A 22,707-nucleotide genomic window follows, 5' to 3' on the forward strand; every position below is an offset into this window, starting at 1 on the left:
ATTAATTTAATGACATTCAAGGTAGTATTCAGAGCAAAGCAGTTTCATAAACAATAATAGACTCTTATTCAGAAAATGAATGCTACCTGAACAAATACTAAAGGATTTTATACCTATTACAGTGATGAAAGACAGTGAATTAAAACCATCTTTAAATTGTTTCATTTAAAACATTATTAAAATCAAAGTCCCTTGTCCAGTGGGAGTTTCTAAAATATTTACTCCAGTTCATTAGGCATGCAAAAAGCCCAAATATTCCTCTTGCATTAAACTGTATTTTGCTTGGTGCTGGTGGGATTGCCACAAGATAAAAGGTTTGTGAGGATATGGATTTGAAAGTATTACAAATTGCTTTTTACTGAATATCAGTACCATTTTATTGATAATAAGGGATTTGCTGACTATTTACCACTGACATTTTGAGAAGTTGTTCTGTAATCCAAAATGATCTCCTACTGTACAGCATTCATTTTTAAGCTAGGATCCAGAGGGAAAAAAGTAGGCGTTCAGCAGAGCATGACATTTTGATGTATTCTGAAGAGTTATTAAAGGACTTATCATCCAAAGTGGCAGGATAGATTAAAAAGTAGATAGGGACATTTTCATTACAGATTGTTCTCAAAAAAGTTCAGATGTTTTCATATGAAGCACAAGAGTTCAGACACTCCTCTGAAATTGTTTCATGGAATTCAGGTCTTTGGGGTCTATTGGATTCATTCCTAGAAAGGTCTTATTTTGAGACTTCCCATCCTTTATATATCTTCTTCTATCAGATGTTTAACAAGTTGGAAAATGAAGATAAAAGCAGACTTGCATGGATTTCCAGGAGTTTTGGATCAGGCAGGCACTAGCAGAGCATTCTTTGAGCACTCAGTTCAAAACTAATAAGAATCAGGAACTTAGGAGAGCCTAAGGGGAGACTGGAAGTGGAGGCACTGAGCTTTTCTTAAATTTCAAAAGAGTTCTGGTGTTGTTACATATAAAATCAGAATGAATTCAGTTTGCCTGGTGAGACCACAACTGGAATATTGTGTCCAGTTCTGGGTCCCTCAGTTCCAGAAGGACAGGGAACTGCTGGAGAGAGTCCAGCACAGGGCAACAAAGATGATTAAGGGAGTGGAGGATCTCCCTTATGAGGAAAGGCTGAGGGAGCTGGGTCTCTTTAGCTTGGAGAAGAGGAGACTGAGGGGTGACCTCATTAATGTTTACAGATATATAAAGGGTGAGTGTCACAAGGATGGAGCCAGGCTCTTCTCGGTGACAACCAGTGATAGGACAAGGGGTAATGGGTACAAACTGGAACACAAAATGTTCCACTTAAATTTGAGAAGAAACTTCTTCTCAGTGAGGGTGACAGAGCACTGGAACAGGCTGCCCAGGGAGGGTGTGGAGTCTCCTTCTCTGGAGGCATTCAAGACCTGCCTGGACGCCTTCGTGTGTAACCTCATCTGGGTGTTCCTGCTCTGGCAGGGGGATTGGACTAGATGATCTTTCGAGGTCCCTTCCAATCCCAAACATACTGTGATTCTGTGAAATTGTTTTAGCTTGTTTAACTAAATTGTTTATCTGAGTTTTATTTCTCTGCTTTTTCTACAATAACTATTCTGGCACGGTTGCCAAAGAACTGCTTCAAACATACTTTAAAGGTGCTCTCAAGTGACTGCAACTTACCAGCAAACACTAGACTGTAAAGAGGAAAAATAAAAACCCCAAACAAACAAACAAACAAAAAACCAAAAAAACATACCACACAACCAAGCAGGAGGCAGGAATCAAGAAGAGGAAGATACCTATATCTCTGAAAAGAAGCAGAAGATCCTGGACCTGGAAAATTGAGCAACAAGAAAGAAGTAGAAGCACTGACCAGTTCATTGGCTGAGTTGTACTAGAGTTAGCTCTTTATTATCCCAGAAAACATGAACTATTTGTTCCTTTTACAGTCTTCTGATTACTATTGATGATGGACTCTGATAATGAGTATCTAAACAGACTGACAGGAACTGTCAGAACTTTCTGTGCCTCGACATTGGCTCCAAATATGATGAACATACATTGTACATATAAAGCTACATGGAATACCTGAGACTTTTCAGTTTCACCACTTCTATTGTGGTGACAAAATGTGAATTTTTGAGCTTGGATCTGTAAATGCAACTAAGGCTTTTTTTTTTTTTTTTTTTTTTTAAGGAAAAAAAAAAGATACTGTAATGTAATAACATTCATACTCCTGTAGGAAGTAAAAGAATACAAGGAAAGCAATAAACAAGATGTTGATTTCACACCACAAATTCACTGCCTGAAAAGAAAGCTCTCCATCAAGGAAGTTAATAATGCTGTTCTAGTGGCCTTCCTGAGACAGGACATCACTCAGATGCTAATATAAATTCTTGGGCAGACATATATCTATTGCAATATTTATTCATTTTCCTGCTGTCAATAGTGACAAATTGTTTCCTTGCATTCTTTGGTTAGAAATGGGCTCTTTTTTTTTTATTATTTTTTTTTTAATATCCTTACATACCTCCCAACACCCCAGACACTTTCTCAGTCATATCTGTAGCTGTTACAGAACTCATATCAAGAGTATTTTATCAGATATGTAATAACAGCAGTCATTGCAAAATATCAAACTTAAAGAAGAAACTCCAGCTGCATAGGCTAAAATGACACCTTCAACAAATCCTCTGGTACCCCATCAAATAGTTTTAAAAACAAACAAACAAAAATCCTCAACAACAACAACACCTCAATAGTTTTATTATACACATATTAGGAACTTTAATACTGCAAAACGGAAACATGGGCAAGAATTACCAGTTGGCTTCTGTAAAATACTTTTCACCTTCTTTCAATAGAGCTTCTGTCCATATTCACAATAATGAATTCCAGCATCTCTGCTGTAATCTAAGATTAAAAAGTGTATGTCAAAAACTTTACTGAAAGATGACCTCCAGAAATAACAATCTGAAAGAAATTTGTAACAATACAAGGACAGATCTAAAATTTATTGTTTGGACCAAGAAATTAGTCAACTATGGTCCTCTAGAGGGTGTGGTGACATGGAAGGAAAACCAAAAAATCCCACACTGAAAGATTAACAAAAACTGAGCAATCTCCACACAAGTTCAGGAGAAGCCATCCTTAAATTTTAATGCAAACATTACTCCCAAAGGCCCCCTAAAACCTCACATTTTTGTATGATTTTACAGTTCTCCCATTAAAAGCAGCTTCCTTTCTTTCATTTCATTAAGTGGCTCTTCAACCCGGTGTTCTGCTATGCAGAATGAGGGCAGGAGATTCTCCTTTATCTGCTGCTTCTAATAAACTAAATTCACAAATCTTGTGTCTATGTTTCATTTCATCTATTGGACTCCTTGGTTTGTTGAAAACTAAATTACCATGGAAAATACCCACAACATATTAAATAAACAAACATTTCATCAAAACTATTTAAGAAAACGTTAATTTTGTTTGGATGTTCTCCAGCTTGTTCTTCTGTAATGAGAAGATGGATATTGAGGTTACTTTCAAAAAAAAGAAATCAAAACAGAACACTTTCATTGCAAACAACAGGCATAATTATATTCTTGGTAGCTATTTACAGCACTCCCTATTATGCAAAAGCTTTATTACATTACTGAGCATTATTTCAGTATGTATTAAAGAGTCCCAGCTTTTGAAAGTTGATAGACTGTATCGAAGCACATCAAATCAACCAGAACATAGCTGTTCACCACTCCCTCTACCACAGCAATTCAATTTTAGACATTTCTTATTTTGACATTTCTAAGTCTTCAGAGTTTTCCCTCTCCTGTATCTGAAATTTGTGTGTAGTGTTCTATGAAGAAAGGTGTTAGGGATAAGATTTAAATTTACAATTTCAGAGACTGATACACTTTATTTCATTGAATAGCAACAGTTTCATTAAGCATAATGCTAACTGCCCTGATAATGTGTGTTCCAGATGTGATTGTGAAGGTAAGGCGGCAAATTTGCTTTATTTTGCATTCAAGGATTGATCCAACACCCATTGAAAAACATTTACATTTTTGTAAATATTCTCAATACTGAAGCAATGTTTGCTTTTCTTTTAGCGAGTCATGGAGATACAAACACATGGGACAATTTTTTCCTTTAGATTCTTTCCAGATCAGACTTGAACTTTGGACTGGGTTAACAAATTGGGTCAGTGAACACTAACCTCCTTAGCAATTGCCGTGGGATTTCACATTCCAGCACCATTACCCTGGCAATTCTGGGAAGCTAAGCCAAACAACAACAAAAAAATGCAGCTTACCTACCAGTTGGCCTCCATCGGGTGAATGTTACTGGAGAAGAGGGCTCCCTTCCTTTGTCTTTGGAGGCAATACGGAAGCTTCCTTCCTGCTGTCTTCTCGTTTCTATCGTGCAGCCACATGCAGCACATTGAAGTCCTTTTCAGCAGGTGAGGACTCCTTAAGCCAGGATAATTCTGCGTTCCCCCATGTATTTCCTACTGCCAGTTTTATCTTCTCCATCTGTAAATTATCTACTGTGTTCAGCCTGAGAGGAATCAACCTGTGGCAGAAGTTCTTAGGAGACCTGCCTTGGGTTCCTGGTCCAGGTAGGGCTCAGCAAATAGGAGACTTTTGGCAGATGAAAACTGCTCCTGGAAGTTTCCTCCAGGAAAGCTGCAAGAGTGAGCCCTTCGGCCTCTGAGCCTCCACTTCAGAGCACTAACGAGCAAAGAGGAACAAGTGGGAAGTCTGTCAAAACTGCTCACAAAGCAAAGCCAGGACATGAATCCAGATCAGTTCAGGTGAGTTTAGATCAATTAAGTGAACTTTACCCAGTGCAAAGCAACAAGTGTTGTTTCCTTGATATTTATCTCAATTTTGCTCTCACTTGCAAAGGTGATTTTTTGTTTTAGGTTTAACTAAAGAGTCATTTCTGCAAGGGCATAAAATAGTTCAATTGCTTTGCTATACAGATGATGCTAAGTGTAAGAGTTGTTTGAGCTTCTCAAGATGCTTAAATTTCTTAATTTGTGACAGACACAGGCTAGCAGAATCCACTAGAAGCCCCGGTACTGCCTCTGTGCTGAGTTCACAGGCAAGATGTCTGTGCTGTGCGGGCTGATACGAGGGGGTGCAGTGGATGATATTATTCCTGCAGTGCTGTGGATTATTCTGACAACAATACAGGCTCCTCCTGCAGTTTTAAAGAAGGGAACTCAATTCATGACTTCGTTGTACTTCACTATGCACGGTTGATTACTGCATTACCTTGGAGATTTTTAAACCATTTCAGATCCCCCCTGACTCCCCAGCTACTATTCCAGCAGTTAACATGTTCCCTGCTACATCTCTGGGGCATTTACAAGAATCCAGCCATCAGCTTCAAATACAGCATTTTTCCATGGTCTCTCACAGCACACTGCTAATGTTAAACTAAAAGTTCATTAATGCATTTAACCTTTATTGCAGCTGATCACAAGGATGCCATCATTGTGCAGAAACAAAGTTATCAAAGAAAAATATCTGAAAAATTGTTATCCTTCTAGACTTTGAAAACTTCACTCGATATTGAAACAGGTAAAGCAACATTAATTCAGCCTCAAGTAGAGCACTCTGTTCCATTAAAATTTCATTGATTTGCTGCTGATACAAAATGAACCACCAAAGACATTGATAAAAAAGCTTTATAAAGGGATATGGCAAGTAATCATCAATTACTTAAGTGTAACTTGAAATGAATTTAGCACCATGGGCAGGTGCAGACACAGCATTACAAACAGAATATTGGCCAGCAGGCAGGTTTCTCCTTGGTTGTTGTGAATTTGGTTCATTATTAATAGGTCTGGGGAAGGAGGAAAGGAAAAAAGAAAAAAAGCCATCATGCCTCTTAATTTATCTGCAGACTGTGGCCCAGAGTAAAAGCATCCAAACCTTTTCAAATCACCTTGACTGTCTCCTTAGCAGACAGAATATTTTTAGTCCATTGTATTTTGAACAACTTCCGAGAACAGATGGGTTATCACTTCACGACTCTATGTGTGGTGCTGTAGAACAGGATTAATAAAAAATGACCTGGCTGCAAAATTCTTATTCCCCACTTACTTCTCATTGACTTCAGCAAATTGCCTTAATGTCTGATTACCAAAAGGAAAACAACATGTCTGCAACACTTTGACAAAGCCCCCTTTTTGCCCTTTGCAAACTGACTCTTATGTAGCGTGGGGAAGGGGAATTATTTTTTTTTCCTATAATGGAACTATCTCAAGGTTTCAAAAGTTTTCACACTCATGTCCTCTCAAATAACCAGTGATCTTTGACAGAAGAACTGGTACTACACTGGCCTGGATCTCCGGATGAAATCAGCGTTTCTAGATGAGCTTAAGGTGAACAACTGGAGTCCAAGCTGTCCATTTTTGCTACATGACAATGGCTATTCTGTGGGATGTTTCACATTTGCGTGCAACTGGGTCATTGCAAATGTTTCCATTTGGTATTTGAACATGTAGTTGGAACTTTGTATTTCTTAATCAGAGACTTTAATCAAGAAGGCTTTTGTTGTGATTAGTCACAATGACAGCTTGGAAAATGAGATACTTTTTCCTGCAAAAGTTCGTGAATAGGCTTAGGCTTTTACATAACCATAGGGTTGATAGAATTAGCCTTTTTTTCCAGAGAAACTGGAATAGCAGACCTAATTGCCATTATGTTATTGATTATTCCATTTAAATCAATTATTTCTCAGTACTCACACTTTCTAGTAGTATATAAATGGAAATCATACTATAATGCTCCAAGCACGTAACTTAAAACATTCAAAATTGTGAATAATATAGATAAACTATTTTTTTCTGAACTCACCTTGCTAGCTTGATTTTTTTCTGGAGAAAACATTATCTGGGGTCTTATTTAAAGCTTTATAAATTTATTTCAGTTGTCAAATGAGGTATTTAATCAGCTTGACATTTTAAATAACTGTCCCCTGGGTATTTCCATTCTCCCTTAAAAGGAAACTGGCATTAAGGGAGAGAATGGATACCTAATGAAATGTCAAAAACATTGAATATCTGTATCGAGCCTAATTCAGCACATTTTCTTTGGGGACTGAATTTAAAAAAATATTTTTTTCTGGCAAATTTGGGCATACTTGCCACATTTTGTGCAATTAAAAATGCCTTTAGATACTTTCAATCTTTTTTAACCTAAAAAACTGAAACCATTTCATGAAGCTTTGCATTTTGAAACCAGAACACTTCTCCATTAAAAAGTGCTAATGGAATATTTTAGAGTAGCTCAATTTCTTTCTGGGGGAAGTGAAAATCATTCTGACAGGCAGTCCTCATAAAAAATTCTCATATTTACCAACTAAGGGTGGCCACATGAACTCCAGTGGATGTTGTGGGGGTTTAGCACTGGAATTTGGTGAACATTTCATCCCATAGAACAGTTTATTCACATGTGCAGTGCTATACTGCTTTGTTATTCAAGAAAATGTAAATAGGTTCCAAGGTAGCACATAGCATACTGAAACTCAAAAGTAATGAACCAGCCTGCTGTGAGTACTGCAAAATACTGTCTAGCACTCAGACCAGAACTGTATGCATCTAGTCATCTCAGAATTATTTTTTTTTTCTGGGATTCCCTAAGAGAAAATATTAATGGTAGAAATGATAATGAAAGACATACCTTAACACATTTTCCAGAAAACTGGGTTTGAATGACTTAATAAAAACATATTTCTCATTAGCATCAGGCTATCACAAGCAAGATGAGTTTGAGAATAAAGAACAAATGTAAGTGCAGCACGCTATCTAATTAGAGTGCAGTGTTCAGTGTACAGCTCTCTGGAATGATTTGCTGCAATATTTAAGTCCAATATTAAGCTTAAACTCCTAGATGAGAAGACATTTTCTTGTTTGCAATATTGACAACATTTCCTACAGGAGATGAGTATAACTGAGGATAGCTTTATTCTTTGTTGAATTTTTAAGTGCTCTAAAAATCACTTTGAGAAGTTCATTATGCTTTATGTGGTAAGCAGGGTTTAGCTTCTACATTCTCAGAACCTGATAGTGATGCATAATACATTTTAAAATTTCTCTGTCCCAAATATTGTACAATAATGCATATTAACTCTTGTCTAAGGCAAGTATTTCTGATTTTCCTTTCAGACGATCTATGTTCTGTGCATTTGTGCCATAGGAAGTGCACCAAGACTGGCCATGTCTCCACATGTGTTGAGCATTCATGACAGTTGTATAATTAAAATAATTAACTTCTACTAAAGAAGAATTTGCACTTGCTCCTACCTCTACGCACCTGTATACAAAATATGTCTTTACCATGTTCTTGATCTGCACTATTTCTGTACCATTCCTGGGGCACTGTAACACTACTCATTCAACTCTACTTGGGCTCTTTTCACACCCAGTGTGAACACCTCCTGTTGCTGTTGTGTAGGGGAAAAGCAGTGACAAAGGGTCTCAGCCTTGTGAGCAAGAAAAACGCTGCATCTCAGGAAATAATTTATTCAAGACTTTGTCTGCTGCTATATGTAAAATATATGGGATAGGTCCTAACTCCCAACCTCTTTCTTTTACCTCCATTGCTCAAACTGAGAACAGGGGAGAGATGGCAGCTAAACTTTAAAGGAAACATTAACATGCAAAGTGTTTTCTTTGCACATAGATGAAATGAACACAATTATGACCAAATAAAATATGTCAAATCACTTTTGAAGTTATTTCTCCTCCATAAGAAAAAATACTTATTGATATTTAATGAAGATACCATAAAATGATGTTACATTCATTTAAAACCACTGGAAGAAAGTCCAAGAGAGATTAAACTCATTGAAGGCTCCAGCCTAGTATAAAATTTGTATTAGCTATGGGTTATAATGTAAATATACCAGCTACAGGACTAATCACTAGCAGTAAACAAATATTTGAAGATAAGGTTTAACACGGCACTTGCAGGGCAAGAAATGAGGTATAAAAATCAATTACGCTTCATTATCATTAGACAGTATGTCTCCAGAAGATTCATCTCAGGAAACACTAATCAAACATCTGGTCAAGTGCTAACACCTCATTCAGCAATTGATAGCCCAGCCAGGGGCACATTCTTACTCCACAGAGGTCACTAACCCAGTCCTCTTGGGAACAGAAAAAGGAACCTTAAAGCAAAGGGATAATAAAACAGAAAAGAAAGTTAGTCCTTGAAAATAATTGAAAAATCAATTCCAACCTGTAAATTATGAAACAAATTTATTCATACAAAGGAATAGAAAAATTCTTCCACTGTGAACTACCCAATTCCACCTGAGCCCAGGTTTGTGTTGTGCCATTATGTAAAGAGAAGAATTTAGATTTCAGTGAAACATGGTGCAACTCCATTAATGCCCTCTGTTCAGGTCCTTGGGGTCTCGGGGAAGAATGAGCAGAAGTTGATCCCTAGTTTGTACAAATCTGAGTTGTTTTGCTGTAGCCAGTTTATTAATCTTGGCTCACTTCAGCAAAGAAATAGGTTTTACTAATTTGATTCAAAGACATTGAAATTTAGTGGAAATTCTCACTCTGAATCTGGTATTTGGAAACAATTTCTACACAGTAGATCTGAAAATAATCTTGATATAACTAAAATTTTTAGGTATCTCTTTCTTGAGGCAGAAGCTACCTTCTTTTGCTCGGTACTTGGTCAGCACAATAGGGATTTAGTACTTAATAGTTGCCCTGGATTGTTCTTTTATAAAACTACTATGCAAATACTCATACTACATAATTATTTAATTACAACAATTATAAGAGGTAATAGACTGGCATCTGCATTCTTTGAGTAGCCTTGAAAATGTCATCCATTATTACTGTCAATTTCTTTGCTTGGTTTTTGTTCTCTTTTAGAGAAGAGAGCAGTTTTGAATTGGAGATGTCTATGTACAGTAACAGATTAAAACAAAATTAGAAAGAACAGATGCATCTGTAGATCCAGAAAGAAGCAAGAATAAATCCTCAAGAGCTGTTTTTATAAAGATACATGCAAACAAGCTTGGGATCTTGTGTGCTGTATTTTATTGCTGTGAAACAGATATGAAGAAACGTTCAATTAATGTAAAAGTTGAAGGTTTTCCTTATTACTGTTGCATTTTTCCTTATGAAACAGAATTACTATAACAGGTCTCTCAGTGTATTCTGTGTGGTCTCATTGATGAGAATTATTGACAGGAAATCTTAAAATGAAACTCCATAGCACACATCTCTTACAACTCAACAATAGCTACCACTAGAAAAACAGATCAGAAAGTAAGACCTGAAGGTCACTGTGTAGCAGAATAAAGCTAGCCATTCCAGGCAATGAAACTGGAGCACTAAAAACATTTTGTATACAGTGATGAATGGCTTCAGACAGCACCAAATGTAGAGGCAGACAGCATGGAGCAGATGCAGCATTCAATACTGCAGTATGGACCAGCCCAACAGACTTGAGTGTAAAATCTAACTCCAAGGTAGATTTTGGCCAAAGCTGAAATCCTGGAGACTTGCAGAGAGAAAGGGAGGTAGCAGTGCCCAGTCTTCTTCCCAGAGTAGCAAAAATCCAAAATCCTTTCAAAATAATGGGATAAGCACATTTTTCCCTTTCTTATTTTCTTAATTGTCCATATTTACTCTTTCAAAGCTTTCCGTTCTATTCCTCCTACTAACTGGTTACCTTTTCATAGTTTGTTTATTTTCTGGAGAGCAACAAAAAGCATTTTTTAGCTTGGAAAACGTCTCTAAGTTTCTACTATGCCCAGAGCCTTCAAGTGTGTCAGCAGCAGCTGCACATCTCTACCAAGGAAATCTTCTGTTCTTCATAATTCCGCTTGCTCTTATCTCCTTTTGTTTCCTTCAAAATTTATCTTCAGTTAAGTTGCATTGTATTTTATTGCTGCTACTTCTGGTTATGTATTGTTCAGTTTTGTTTTTTTTTTTTTCCTGTTAAATCTATGAATGGGCTGGCTGTTTTTCATTATTTCTGTGAGGCTATGGAAAAAAAAAAAAGCAATTCCTTTACTTGAGAATTCTGACATTTATTAGTATAATAAAACTCTCAAATGAAATTGCAGTTTTCCAAGTAATTTCATTTGCAGGAGAACTTACAAGGGATTTATTTTAAAGCCAGGTAAAACTTAGAATGAGAAGTGGATGGAACAGAGACAGAAAATTTTAGAAAATTAAAAGTAGGAAATGTGCTCTGTAGTAAAAGTGATGATGCTGTTGTGATGTTAATTACATCACAAGAGGACACATAAGCTATAGAGCTAGTATTTCCAAGCCTTCTTACCGGCTAAAATTGCAAGCAGTTGCTGGAAAGTGTGTCACTAGAAATAAATACCTGTATTGTCAGTCTCTGAATGTGAATTCCTTATGAAACAAGTTCTTCAATATTCTATCTATAAATATTCCCAAAATTGTGTACGACGGTTGAGTAATTTTTCAAAAACACTGGGAATTTCATGTCTTCTTTTCTAGCATGCCTAGCACGTTTTCTGAAGAGAAGGAGGCATTCCATGTCTTTTTTATTTACAGGACTATATCTGTACCGTGTGACAGCCCAGAGTGCAACGACTGCTAAGACACAAATTTCAAGAAGCCAAATTAACTACTGTGACAAGATTTTTTTTTTTAATTATATGAATGCTAAGCGACTGCTCCATAGATCTAGGCTATCAGTCTATTTTCATGGGGTTCAGTATGTGTAACAAATGGATCAGGAAAATATTCTGTGCGTCTTTTTTTTAAAACATGAAATAGCATGATGATAATGTAATTAGTTGTACCTTTTCTATGGATAAATATAACACCCCCACCTTCACTCAGAGTTCAGCTAAAGAAAATATCTGGTTCTGTAGCAAAGCAAAGCTAGGAATCTCCAGCGTGTATCTTGCACATCAGGAAGCAGAAAACAAGACAATGCCAGTGAGAGGAGGAGTTGTTGCTGCAAATCAAACTGTTTTCATTACAATAACTAGTTTAGAATAAATTGACCACTTTCTGTACAAGAGTAAAATTCTTTCCAAGGCTGTTGGACTGCGGGAAATTTTAACTAAAATGTGAACGACCTTATTCTGTCTCTGCTGCGGAGAATTTTGTAGGCCTGAATTCAAAAGCACAATGGCAAGTTTTCAGCTACACTTAACCATTTAAGCAATCACAAACTGCAAAAGGACATTTTAAGACTGCTTCTCTTGTACCAAGTGTGCACCACTGAGTAATAAGATTGTCAACAGAAATCAACAAACCTTGCTTTGGAAAAAGACAATCTGTTCATCTATATTGGTACTTCACAAAATACTCTATGAATAGTGTTCACCCATACTTCTCACTGCATTTTGCATTTTCAATCTCAGATATCAAGAAAATTCACATAGGAACTTAGTGTTCAGCACAACTGGCCACAACCCCTTGAAAAATTTCTGGGAGTAGTCCTAAATTGTAATTTGCCAGTAATTTCTCACCTTAAAAATGTTAGCAATATGAATAATGATGGTAACTCAGATGCAAAGCAGAAATATTATGGGCCTTCTAATGAGGATACTTTTTGGCCACAAGACCAGTGGCTTTGGAAGTTTGTTAACTACTTTTCAGTGTTTACTTTTGTAGGGATCTATTACTACAGCTATCCAGAATACATCCCTGTTAGTCCTGGATCAGTTATTCAAATAAAGGGCTGTAGTCTGGTGGATTCTTCTGCTGTCCACATGGATCCAGTAGTAGCTCTCCACCAGAGGATGTGATGATTTCTTCCTAGAAAGATAAAACCAGTTAAAATATCATTCACAGATGTCTAAGGCTTTCCATGTCTTCTAAGAAAAGCAACTCATAGCAATAAAAAATACGGCTCCACTGTAACTGGTAACTAATTATGAATAAAAGCTTGATAAAATAAGTACAGACCAGCAAAGGGATCCTATCAACTATACATTTTCTTCATGCTTGTTTATCTCATACTCATGCCATTAGTATTATAACTTGTGAGAGTATCAAATAATGAAATCAAACAGTTGCTGTACAAAACAGGCTGTGATTTGTACAACCTGCAAGTTTCTACTCTACTTAATAAAAACTGCTACATATGCCTATAAAGGATGTTCTCAGGGGTTAATTTAATAGATATATGCCAGTCCTGCTAATGCTGCTTCCATAGTCAGGCAGACTGAGTTCAACATTGAGTGCTCACATACAACAGTAACAGCTTCCTGACTACAGAGAGGTGAAAGACATTAACCTTGCTAGGGTAAAGACAGTCTTTACAAATAGCAGTTATTCTCATTAATTAAATACCCACATGCCAAGTTTGTCCTTTCAGTAACCGATTACCAAGATGAATACAAAAAAAAAAACCTTACTGGAAAAGTAGAGAACTTGGTCTTTGCACTTACTCCTAGAGTAATGACAGTTTGTTTTTATTTTTCTGGAAGTTTAAGATGTATAGATGCACCAAAATGAGGCAGAATCCAGAATTAGATTGACTGAAATAGCAATCCATCTGAAAGTTTAGATCCAAGTTATGGATCTATATATGGGCCCAACATTTTCAAAACTTATCCAGTGACTATTGAAAAATCAATGGAAATTTTGTGCCTGATTTCCTCAGAACACACACAGATTCCCAGTTGTGGTTCCTCCCCAGTCACTACAACAGACTGAGAATAAGTTCAGAAAGTTACTACTCAAATTAAATGCTTTTGAGAAGTTAAGAGGTAGTGAATACAAAGATTCAGCAATTATCTTGGATGTGTTATTGCTGCTTTCCACACAGTATTTAAATGCAAATAGTAATGAGCAAATGCACACTCGCACCCTCTTCTGTAAGAAGTTTGCTCTTCCAGCTAATGGTTACCACCCCATTGTACCTGTCAGCTGAGTTGCTTGAGTGACCCCTTAATTTTTTTAAACTAAAATAAAGTAGATTTAGATTAATAAGTATAGGCAGCCCTGCTCATTTTGATTGAAAGTCAAAAGGACCCTCAAAGAGAAGTCCATGCAACTTTTGGGGTGGGAAAGAATACTCTTGCCAAAAATAGTCCTGAGGAAGCAGCAACTTTTCCAAACAATACAGCAACAGCCACAAAAGAAAGTGTGCCTGCAGTGCAGCCATTTACATGAAGGTTGCATAGCTGGTTACCAGAAGGCTTCGGGACACTTGACAATGTACTTCACCAGAAAGGGCAGGCAGAAAAGCTTCAAAGGAAATCATGTGAGAGACAGGATAAGATGCCTCCTGAAGTGATTGGCAAAGACCAGTTTTAATATAGATGTTCAGCTAGACAGTTGAAAAATAATTGTGTGGTGACATTCAAGGTGAACCACATTCTCTGATAGGCTTCCTACAAGGGAATATTGAATAATATGGAATGATCCTTAGCAGATCCCTGAAAGAGAATTCTCTATGTTCCTTTCTTTACTGGAGGCCCCCACTCCTTTGCTTTTGCATGTTACAACCCTCACATTAAAGACTGAAAAATGCTGAAATTTCACTGCTAGACCTTTCTATGTTATTTCCAATTCAATTCTGCACAGCAAAGAAGGTCAAGAAGTGTTAGCTCTGTCAGCCCTTATTAGTCCATTTTTAGCCCAGGAGAGCATGAGTTATGTAAGAATCTGCTTAGAAGGGGACACAACTACCTGCTGAAGCATTTGAAAGTAGGGGAAAAAGCCTTCTGCTTCACTGCAACAAAAGACACAAACTATAAATGTTACAGCTAGGCTTACTTAGAATATATACGTATATTCTTTTCCTCACTATGGTTACTTCTACTTTCCAGTGTGGTTTCAAATTACATGGCTCTTCTTTAAATTATTAATCCATTCCACTCAGCTATTGAGCTCTACCTAGCAAGTGTTACCTTGTGAAAATCAATAAGATCTGTCAGTGTTGCATGTCGGTTTGGATCTACCCCCAAGAAGCTGTAGAAATCCCCCGAAGCATCAACCAGGAAGTGTTTGAAACCACTTTGCTGACGATAGGACAACGCATAGCCCCAGATTTTCTCACTGACTCGCACCAGGAATGTTCCTTCAGATTTATTCATCAACAACTCTTCTGCCTCTTGGCGGCTAATAATACCTGGCAAGAAAAAAAGATATAGTTATGCAGATAACAGGTCTGTCAGAGTAAATCAAATGCAACAAATACAGAGCAGAAATGAAATTAAAATAGCGTAACTTCAAGGTTTAAATGTTTATAGGAGGAATTAGAACTATGGAGAAAACACTTATGCTCTGCTTCTGAAGGATAGCTATAAGAGTTTTGATATACCCTAGAAGGATATGCTTTTAATTAACTGAATAAGAATTGCTTTTTTCCCATCCTTACTGCTTTTTCAAAGGAAGTCTTAAATGCAACTGGCCTATCAAACCAGTGAATTCTGTGGAAGTGATCATGTAGCAGGTGAGCATGGTTTGGGCATTGCAACTTGAATTTGCAATACATTGCTGATATTTGCAATTGTATCGCAGTACTTCTGACTGTGTTGCCTTACAACTGTTTTATAGGTCCTAAAGAAGGAACATAAAGGAAGCACCAGGAGGAAAAGCATTTGTCTGCTTTTGTACATCCATAGATGCATATAGATAAATCAGAGCTGCTAAAAGAGCTGGGTATGTTAGATTACTTATTCACAGGCTTGTATTTCTATTGTCAATAGAGGAAAACAACAAAGATCATAGTCCTTTCCTTCTGGGACCTTTCAGGCTTAATACCAGAGTAACAGTCCCCTCTAGTTAAAAACTGTAGCCATGAACTAAACAGAGGTTTAACACAAAGAAAAGCTTGAATATTATATTTAATGACCAGACATGAGATAGTATTTACAATTCCTACGGAATAATAATGAGTAATGCACATTGTTCTAGGACAAGACAAAATTAGTTGGGGCTTCTTGCAGTATATAATTGTCATCTTGTGGTCATTTTCTCTATGAGCCAACTTACCTCTCTGGACTAACTCAATCAGGGAACAAACTCCCTCCCCATATCCTGGTCACCAAGCAGTTGGTTTATAGGTGAAGTAATTCCTTTGCTGTATGACAAATTTATTTGTCAGGGCAAAAGAAGGATCACAAATTCAGATTTTCAGAGTAAGAAAGGGACAAAGTTTAATAGGAATAGAGCTTTCAAGAATTTCCTAATTTTATTCTTCTGTGTTGGAAAAGTCTTCATCTTTCTTTTTTCTTTCAGATCCTAGGACATAACAATGAAGGTGATGGTACTTCTGCTTACAAACAGGGTATAACAGATACACCCTATTCTGGCCACACCCCACACAAAAGGTGTGATCAGAATTGCACCCAGCACTGAAACAGGTCTTGCTGTCCACCTAGAAAGCCTGGCTCAAACTTGTCTGGTAGGCCTAGAGGACATTAAGCTCACGTCTCATAATTATCTGTGAAATACCAGATGCTCACTGTAATGAGGAACAGATGTTGAATTAGGCCATCCCAAATATGAACATGGCACAAACCAGGAGAGGAAAAGGGAAGAAAGCAGCTGGCTGATAACTTATGACACCATCTTTAGCAGAAAAGAGAATTTAAAAAAAGGACTTGGCCGTGAGCAATGTAGCGTTTCTCACCTACTCAATGATATAAAGTACCCAGAACAAAAATAAGGTCTGGCAAAGAAAAAAAAAAAAAAAAAGGAATATCTTCACTTGGTGTAAAGCAACACTGTGTCGAAAGCAGAAAAGCAGTAAGCCTTTAACCTACGTACAACTTTGCAGATCAGTCATTTAAATAAATACCTCACAACTAATCGATCTATCATGAGTATCATCACTTTAACTCATCATGTGTCCAAATACACAATAGCATATTTGGACAGCAGTTAGCTACCCCACTGAAGCTCACAGCTTCTACCTGTCATGCCCAGTTTCTCTCAGAGTCTGCAAACTGCTGTTGTCTATAACAAACTGTAAAAGAGCAGTAGGGCTTTGGCTGGGAGAGGACCAACTCCTCTTGAAAGCATGGCAACCTCATCCACTGGCTTGAGATTCAGCCCCCTGCCCCCCAAATTCACTGCATGCATCTATCACGTTATATGCATCTACCTGTCCACTTTAAACATTCTAGTTTTGCAATGCTTATACATATTACCATTTTGGATTCTTAGCAAGAGAATAACATTTTAGAAGACACTTATTTCAAATCATAGGACATTCATTAATCATCAACTGACATGTTCCTGATTAACAGCTTCGTTTTTAAATACTGTGCCTGTAATGACAACTTGTAAATGACAGGCAAGTCTTAACATTTTTGTTGTAATTATGTTCTTTTTACTGCCACCAATCTTCCAAAAAGGAAAAAGAACATCCTAACATTTCGAGTATATTAAGTTCATGTGGGAACTGAAGAGCCCGTTATTAATTTAGTGGGCACATCTGAGAAATTCTGATGCTGCCTTCCAAGTTTACAGCAGCCTCAACAGCAGAAAATGCTATTCTGAAATATTATGCAATGACACTTCAGCTTCCCACTCTTCTCTCAGCATTATCCTACAGACATCCTTGAGTGAAACTCAGAACATGAAATACATAAATATTTGCTAAGAGAATGCCATAACAAGTGTGAATCCAAACTAGAAAAGCTGATAAACTTTGCCAATAAGGCAAGACTATATACTAGAAGTCTGAAATTATTTCTCTGATTACACAGAATAAGTTATACCAAGTCCATTGCTGTAAACTACCAGTGGTCTAATGTACCACATGTAATAACAATGTCAGTATATACAGATAATTTGATCTTTAATGACCAATGTATTTTTTAATATGCATACGTGCATTTATATGCACCAAGGGGTTGGTTAAGATTAGAGGGACAGCAGGTACAAACACAGCCCAGAAGCATTCATTTACCCTTCTGCAATAGAAGCTGTTTGCTTAGCTGATGTTTTCTCTTTTCATATTTTTTCATTAGTTTGATCTCAAACACACTAGTGCATGAGGTTTTACTCACAGAACAAACGCATCACAAATACTGCCATGAATAAATAATAATGAGAGCATTGATGCCAAAAGCACTTTCATGACACTTATGAAAAGCCTTCTATTTCATGCAAAATTGATTTGTTGAACAATTATGAATATTCACAGGTAATCAATGAAGAGAGAAGAGACTCATCCTGCTCATACAACTTAAGACATTTAACCAGGAAAGCGTGTGATTTAGGTCACCAGTCAAAATCAGGAGCAGGATGCAAAACACAGAGAAGCCAATACCAGTATCTCCTTCATTTTCAATGGCATTAGACCAAAACCCATGTGAGTACAAATATTCCTGGCAACCATTACATGAATAATTCACATGCTAAAGGTCGTACAGACACATTACACCTAGAGCAAATGTAAATAATAAATAAATGAGTAAAGATAAGGAATTATGAGGAGTTAGCAGATAACTTCCAAATAATGTAAAGAACTATATTTGTCTAATTATAGAGGCAGATCTAAAGAGTAATTTGAAAGACAGTAATAAAATGGCACAAGGTTTAGAAGGATCAGTTTGCTAAGCACCAGCCAATCCCTTCCATACTACTATAATTATACCATTTGGAATAAAATGTTTCCCAAAGGGAAATAAACAAGCAAAATTTCTAAAAACTTCCAAAGATATTTTCCCTCTCTCAGACTTGATTTGAGAATCAAAAGTTGGATTACACCACACCTTGCAAAAAAGCTGAAACAAATTTCAGAACAAACCACTATAAAAGCCTGAAAATAAATCTGTATAGAACAAATTTTAGGGTCTTGGGTATTTTTAATCAAAACAGAAAAGTTCCAGTTTGAGGAGAGGAAAATATGTCATAGGTTTTTCTACCTACATCTTTATAATAATAAAAATCATGCAGCTGGAAGTAAAGACCCAGCTTACTTGGAACCAATATACAATTAAAGGCAATCAGTTTAGAAAATAAATAATCAGAAAAGTAAATGAATTCAGAAGGGATTAATCCAACTGCAGCTAGCATGGTTTAGGAAGAGCCTACAGCCTGTGTTAGCCAGCATCAATACAATCCACTGTCAGAACAGCATGTAAGAACACCAGCCTAGGCACCTAACAGAGGGAGTCATAGATTTCAGAGCACACAGCAAAGGAAGATATACACGAGGAACAGACACAAGTTAAGATGAAAACTGAAGCTGAGGAACTAAGGTTTAGAATAAATCCGGCCATATTTTAGATCACATAATAAGGTGGGACAGCAAAGGCTTGAAACAAATGTTCAAATGCATGACACTAACAACCAGCTCTGGTCTAGGAGAGGGTGAAAAATCCAGCTCCTTCAACTACTCAGAAAGATCAAAAGCATAAAAGCAGGGAAGATGAAATTATCACTTTCCTGCAGTGCAAGAACTAGAGCAGCTATAGCTTATGCTCTCAAGGGAAAGCAGTCTCTACATCACTCAAAGCAATAGTTTCCTCAGTTTGACTTTTACAATTCTCTCCCACAGGTGCAAGTCTATATGTGGACTCTGGACAAACTGGTGTCTGTTCATTGGGAAGGACATTACTAATCTACAAAACTATGATATCTAGAATGAATACCTTATGGTACCCTTGAGACTAACAGTATCACTATTATCAGTTGTGGTGGTTTATGGAGTGATCTGCAACTGAAACAGCCAAAGAATAATGTACATATCCAGGTCACATCTTGTCATTTCTCCAGCATTTACAGCAGGAGTAGCATGCACAATCACATGCATAAATATTTGCAGCAATAGGATCTTACAGTGCGCCACTCCATTAAAAAGGTTTCGTCCTCTCCTTCTCCGTCCTTTTGGTCACAATACCTTTTTGGACAATGCAACAAAACAAATAGTGAGAGAAGAGATCAATAGTACTGTGTGAGAAATGCTATAGCTGAGAGATAACAATAGCTTTTCCTTTTCTATTTCAGAATAGAAGAAATAAAGACTGAAAAGGAAAGCAAGGGAGTAAATCAAAGACGGCTGGTAATAGAAGCAAAGACGTTGAAGCTATTCACCATCTGCTGTTAGCGCAGGATGAACTCACATGGGACTAGATCTTCAAAAGATTTCTGTTCTCATTTAGGCATAAAAATTAATGGCAATATTTTAAAAAAAAAAAAAATACAAAAATAAATTTAAAACAAAACCAAACAAACACAAAAACAACACCACAAACAAACAAACAAAAAACCCCACACCACCAAAATCAGCTCGATGATTGTTTTGGATTGGTTTTGGTTTTTTCAAGATTTGGCCACAAGTGTCATGGCAAAAGCCTAAGAGCCAAGGGGTGATGAGTTCCTATGAAATGCTTTTCCTACTTAGAGCCGGTGAGAACAGAGATATTTCATGCTGTGCTGCAGATTGGTAATTTAATTCCCAGTAAATAGCACAGTATCCATAAATGTTACAAGTAAGGGGCTACCGGTTTCTGTGCTGATAATAGAGAAAAGACAAGCAATAGCTCACAAAAAGTAAAACCTAAAATAGGAGTAAATAAACTGAAACTTTCCTATCTACATGGAACTGCAATGGGAAGCAAAGCTGGGATGTATTTAGAAATCATCAGGTAAAATACACATTTGAAATACACTGGCCATGTCACAGATAGGCTATCAGAGCACTCAGTGGGCAGTACAGGGCCACTCTGAGCCTCTCTAAGCCATGCAGGCAAAGTGAAGTGACACTGGTTAGGAAGCCTCTGCAGAAGTCTCGTGTTGTTCCACATTTACCACCTTCTCTTCTGCGCAAGCTCGGGGGCAATGCATGCAGTAACATGCCTTCGACAGAGACAAATATGTGTTGTTAAAAGGAGAGCTGACGTCTATTTCCAATCCTTTCCCATTCCTCTCCTTCGTAACTGGCCTGTAGTTTTAAGACAGATGCAGAATTGGGAAACAACACACCAGTAAGTCTTCACTACCTCCCTAGTGGGCCTTCCTCAGTATGGAAGGTATGCTCTAGGCTACATACAGACCTGTACAGAAAACCAAGGGCCAGAGAAATAAGGTTTCTCTGATGGTAAGAGATCCCTTCAGGCAAGGATGAGGCATATTGGTAACGTACCATGCCCTAAACAAGCTCTTCTTGAAGAAATATGTGGTGTATTGGACAAACTTGAGGCTCTATACACAGAAGAAATTCACCAAGGAAAAGTATCATGTGTAAAAATATATAGGCCTGTTTTGTTGTAGGTTTGTGTGTGTGTGTTTTGGTTTATTTTTAATTTTTGTTTTCTTTTTTAACAATATGGATTCATCTCTCTGTTCTGTCAGTATGAAGTAGTTCTTAGAATAATGAAAACTCAGATGTCAGAAGCTTTCTTAATTCCCTAAGGCGAAGATTCCTTAAAGCAATCAAAAACCTACTGAAATTCTGAAGGAAACAGGTGCCTTACTCCCCTGGGAATCCTTGAAAACCCTCATCTAAATGAGTAATGCAGTTATAATGGGTACTTTTCTTCAGGTTTACAGAAAATCAGATGTGCTACATCCATTGTTGCCATGTGGTTCACAGTCAATTCTTTATGCACTCTGCAGAAAATATACCCCTTAATTGTCTCCTTTAAAGTTCATTCGATATCCAAACTATCAAATACTGTAAAAACCCTTTATATTATATAGACTGTCAAAATATTTACACCATATTCACTAACAAGAAGTGCAACACATAAAAGATAGGTGGTTGCATTACTTGTCTGAATATACCACTGGCATAATAGAGCCATAAATTCTTTTTAGTGTCTCCTCAAAGCATTAATATTGGTTTCTTTCTTTCTTTCCTTTTGAATCAGGCTATAGAATGCATTAGCCAGGAGGAAAATAAAGATTTCAAACTCTCCCTTCTTCTCCTTGTACATTATTAATTGTCACCTATCAGAGAAGAAAATGCAGCACAAAAGACCTTTAATCTTCTATCTCATATACATGTTTATTTTTTTCTTTAGAGATAGGTTGTTGTCACCTGAAATCCCTTCATTAAAACTCTGCTATTACCCTTTAATTTTTGTGAGTTTTCTCTTCCCATGTGAACAGCTTCAGAAAAGAAGCTCATCTTAAAAAATAGAACAGTTAACCATTCTATTTTCAGTGGTTCCTCGAGCCGTATTCTCTGTGTGTAGTTTACCGTGTAGGATTGGTAAATTCACAAATTTAGGAGCAAGAATATTTAATTTTGTGTTATTTACAATGACTAAAATTGGAAACCTCTGTGTTCTAATAAAGTCAATGGAAGATCAACAACAGGAAGGTTCCAAGCAGGCAAATAGGACGCTTTACATAAACAGTACAAATATTCTCAATAATGATTTTTTTCTTTTCTTTTCTGATAGGCTGACTGGAAAATATGAAAGTGTTTTAAAAAAACCCCAATCAGTAAATATTTTTGGGCCTATATAAAAATTCTAGATGCTGTTATGAATAGTCGAAATTTCCTGCAAACAGCACGGAAAACAAGCATATTCATGAGGATGTCTGCAAACTCCAAATAAGAAACAAACATGCTTTGAGAAAATACCAGCGCACTAATCCAAATAGGCAACTTCATTACAAATATTATTCCTGTAGGATGTGTTCATCTCTTTAGAATACAGATAGGATTGAATTTTTATTTCTATTATATGTGAAAAAGCCAACTACACAGGCTATCAATAAACTTTTGTGGTAGGTGTATGATGTGAAACATGCAAAGTTGATATTAA

At 36.9% G+C, this 22,707-nt stretch overlaps 1 protein-coding gene and 1 long non-coding RNA gene across 9 annotated transcripts in view; one reads left to right on the forward strand and one right to left on the reverse strand.

Moving 5' to 3' along the window:
* Window positions 1-1,263: 1,263 nt before the first annotated feature.
* The window catches only part of SH2D4B (SH2 domain containing 4B), a 126,239-nt gene continuing 104,795 nt past the window's right edge, over window positions 1,264-22,707 (reverse strand). For 4 of the 8 annotated variants that reach the window (XM_065067668.1, XM_065067665.1, XM_065067664.1 and 1 more), the window contains 2 exons: window positions 14,881-15,101; window positions 1,264-12,778 (listed from right to left, as the gene is read on the reverse strand). In XM_065067668.1, coding sequence (XP_064923740.1) covers window positions 12,686-12,778; window positions 14,881-15,101 — 314 coding nt within the window. In that variant the 3' untranslated portion in view covers window positions 1,264-12,685. The remainder of the gene's footprint in view (window positions 12,779-14,880; window positions 15,102-22,707) is intronic. The other 4 variants (XM_065067667.1, XM_065067663.1, XM_065067662.1 and 1 more) reach the window with 1 other exon arrangement.
* On the forward strand, window positions 16,500-21,248 carry LOC135579775 (uncharacterized). Its single transcript, XR_010473538.1, has 2 exons — window positions 16,500-18,296; window positions 19,937-21,248. It is a non-coding gene; the product is annotated as an uncharacterized LOC135579775 (long non-coding RNA).

The sequence above is a fragment of the Columba livia genome, chromosome 6 (assembly GCF_036013475.1).
Source record: "Columba livia isolate bColLiv1 breed racing homer chromosome 6, bColLiv1.pat.W.v2, whole genome shotgun sequence".
NCBI classification, from domain to species: Eukaryota; Metazoa; Chordata; class Aves; order Columbiformes; family Columbidae; genus Columba; species Columba livia.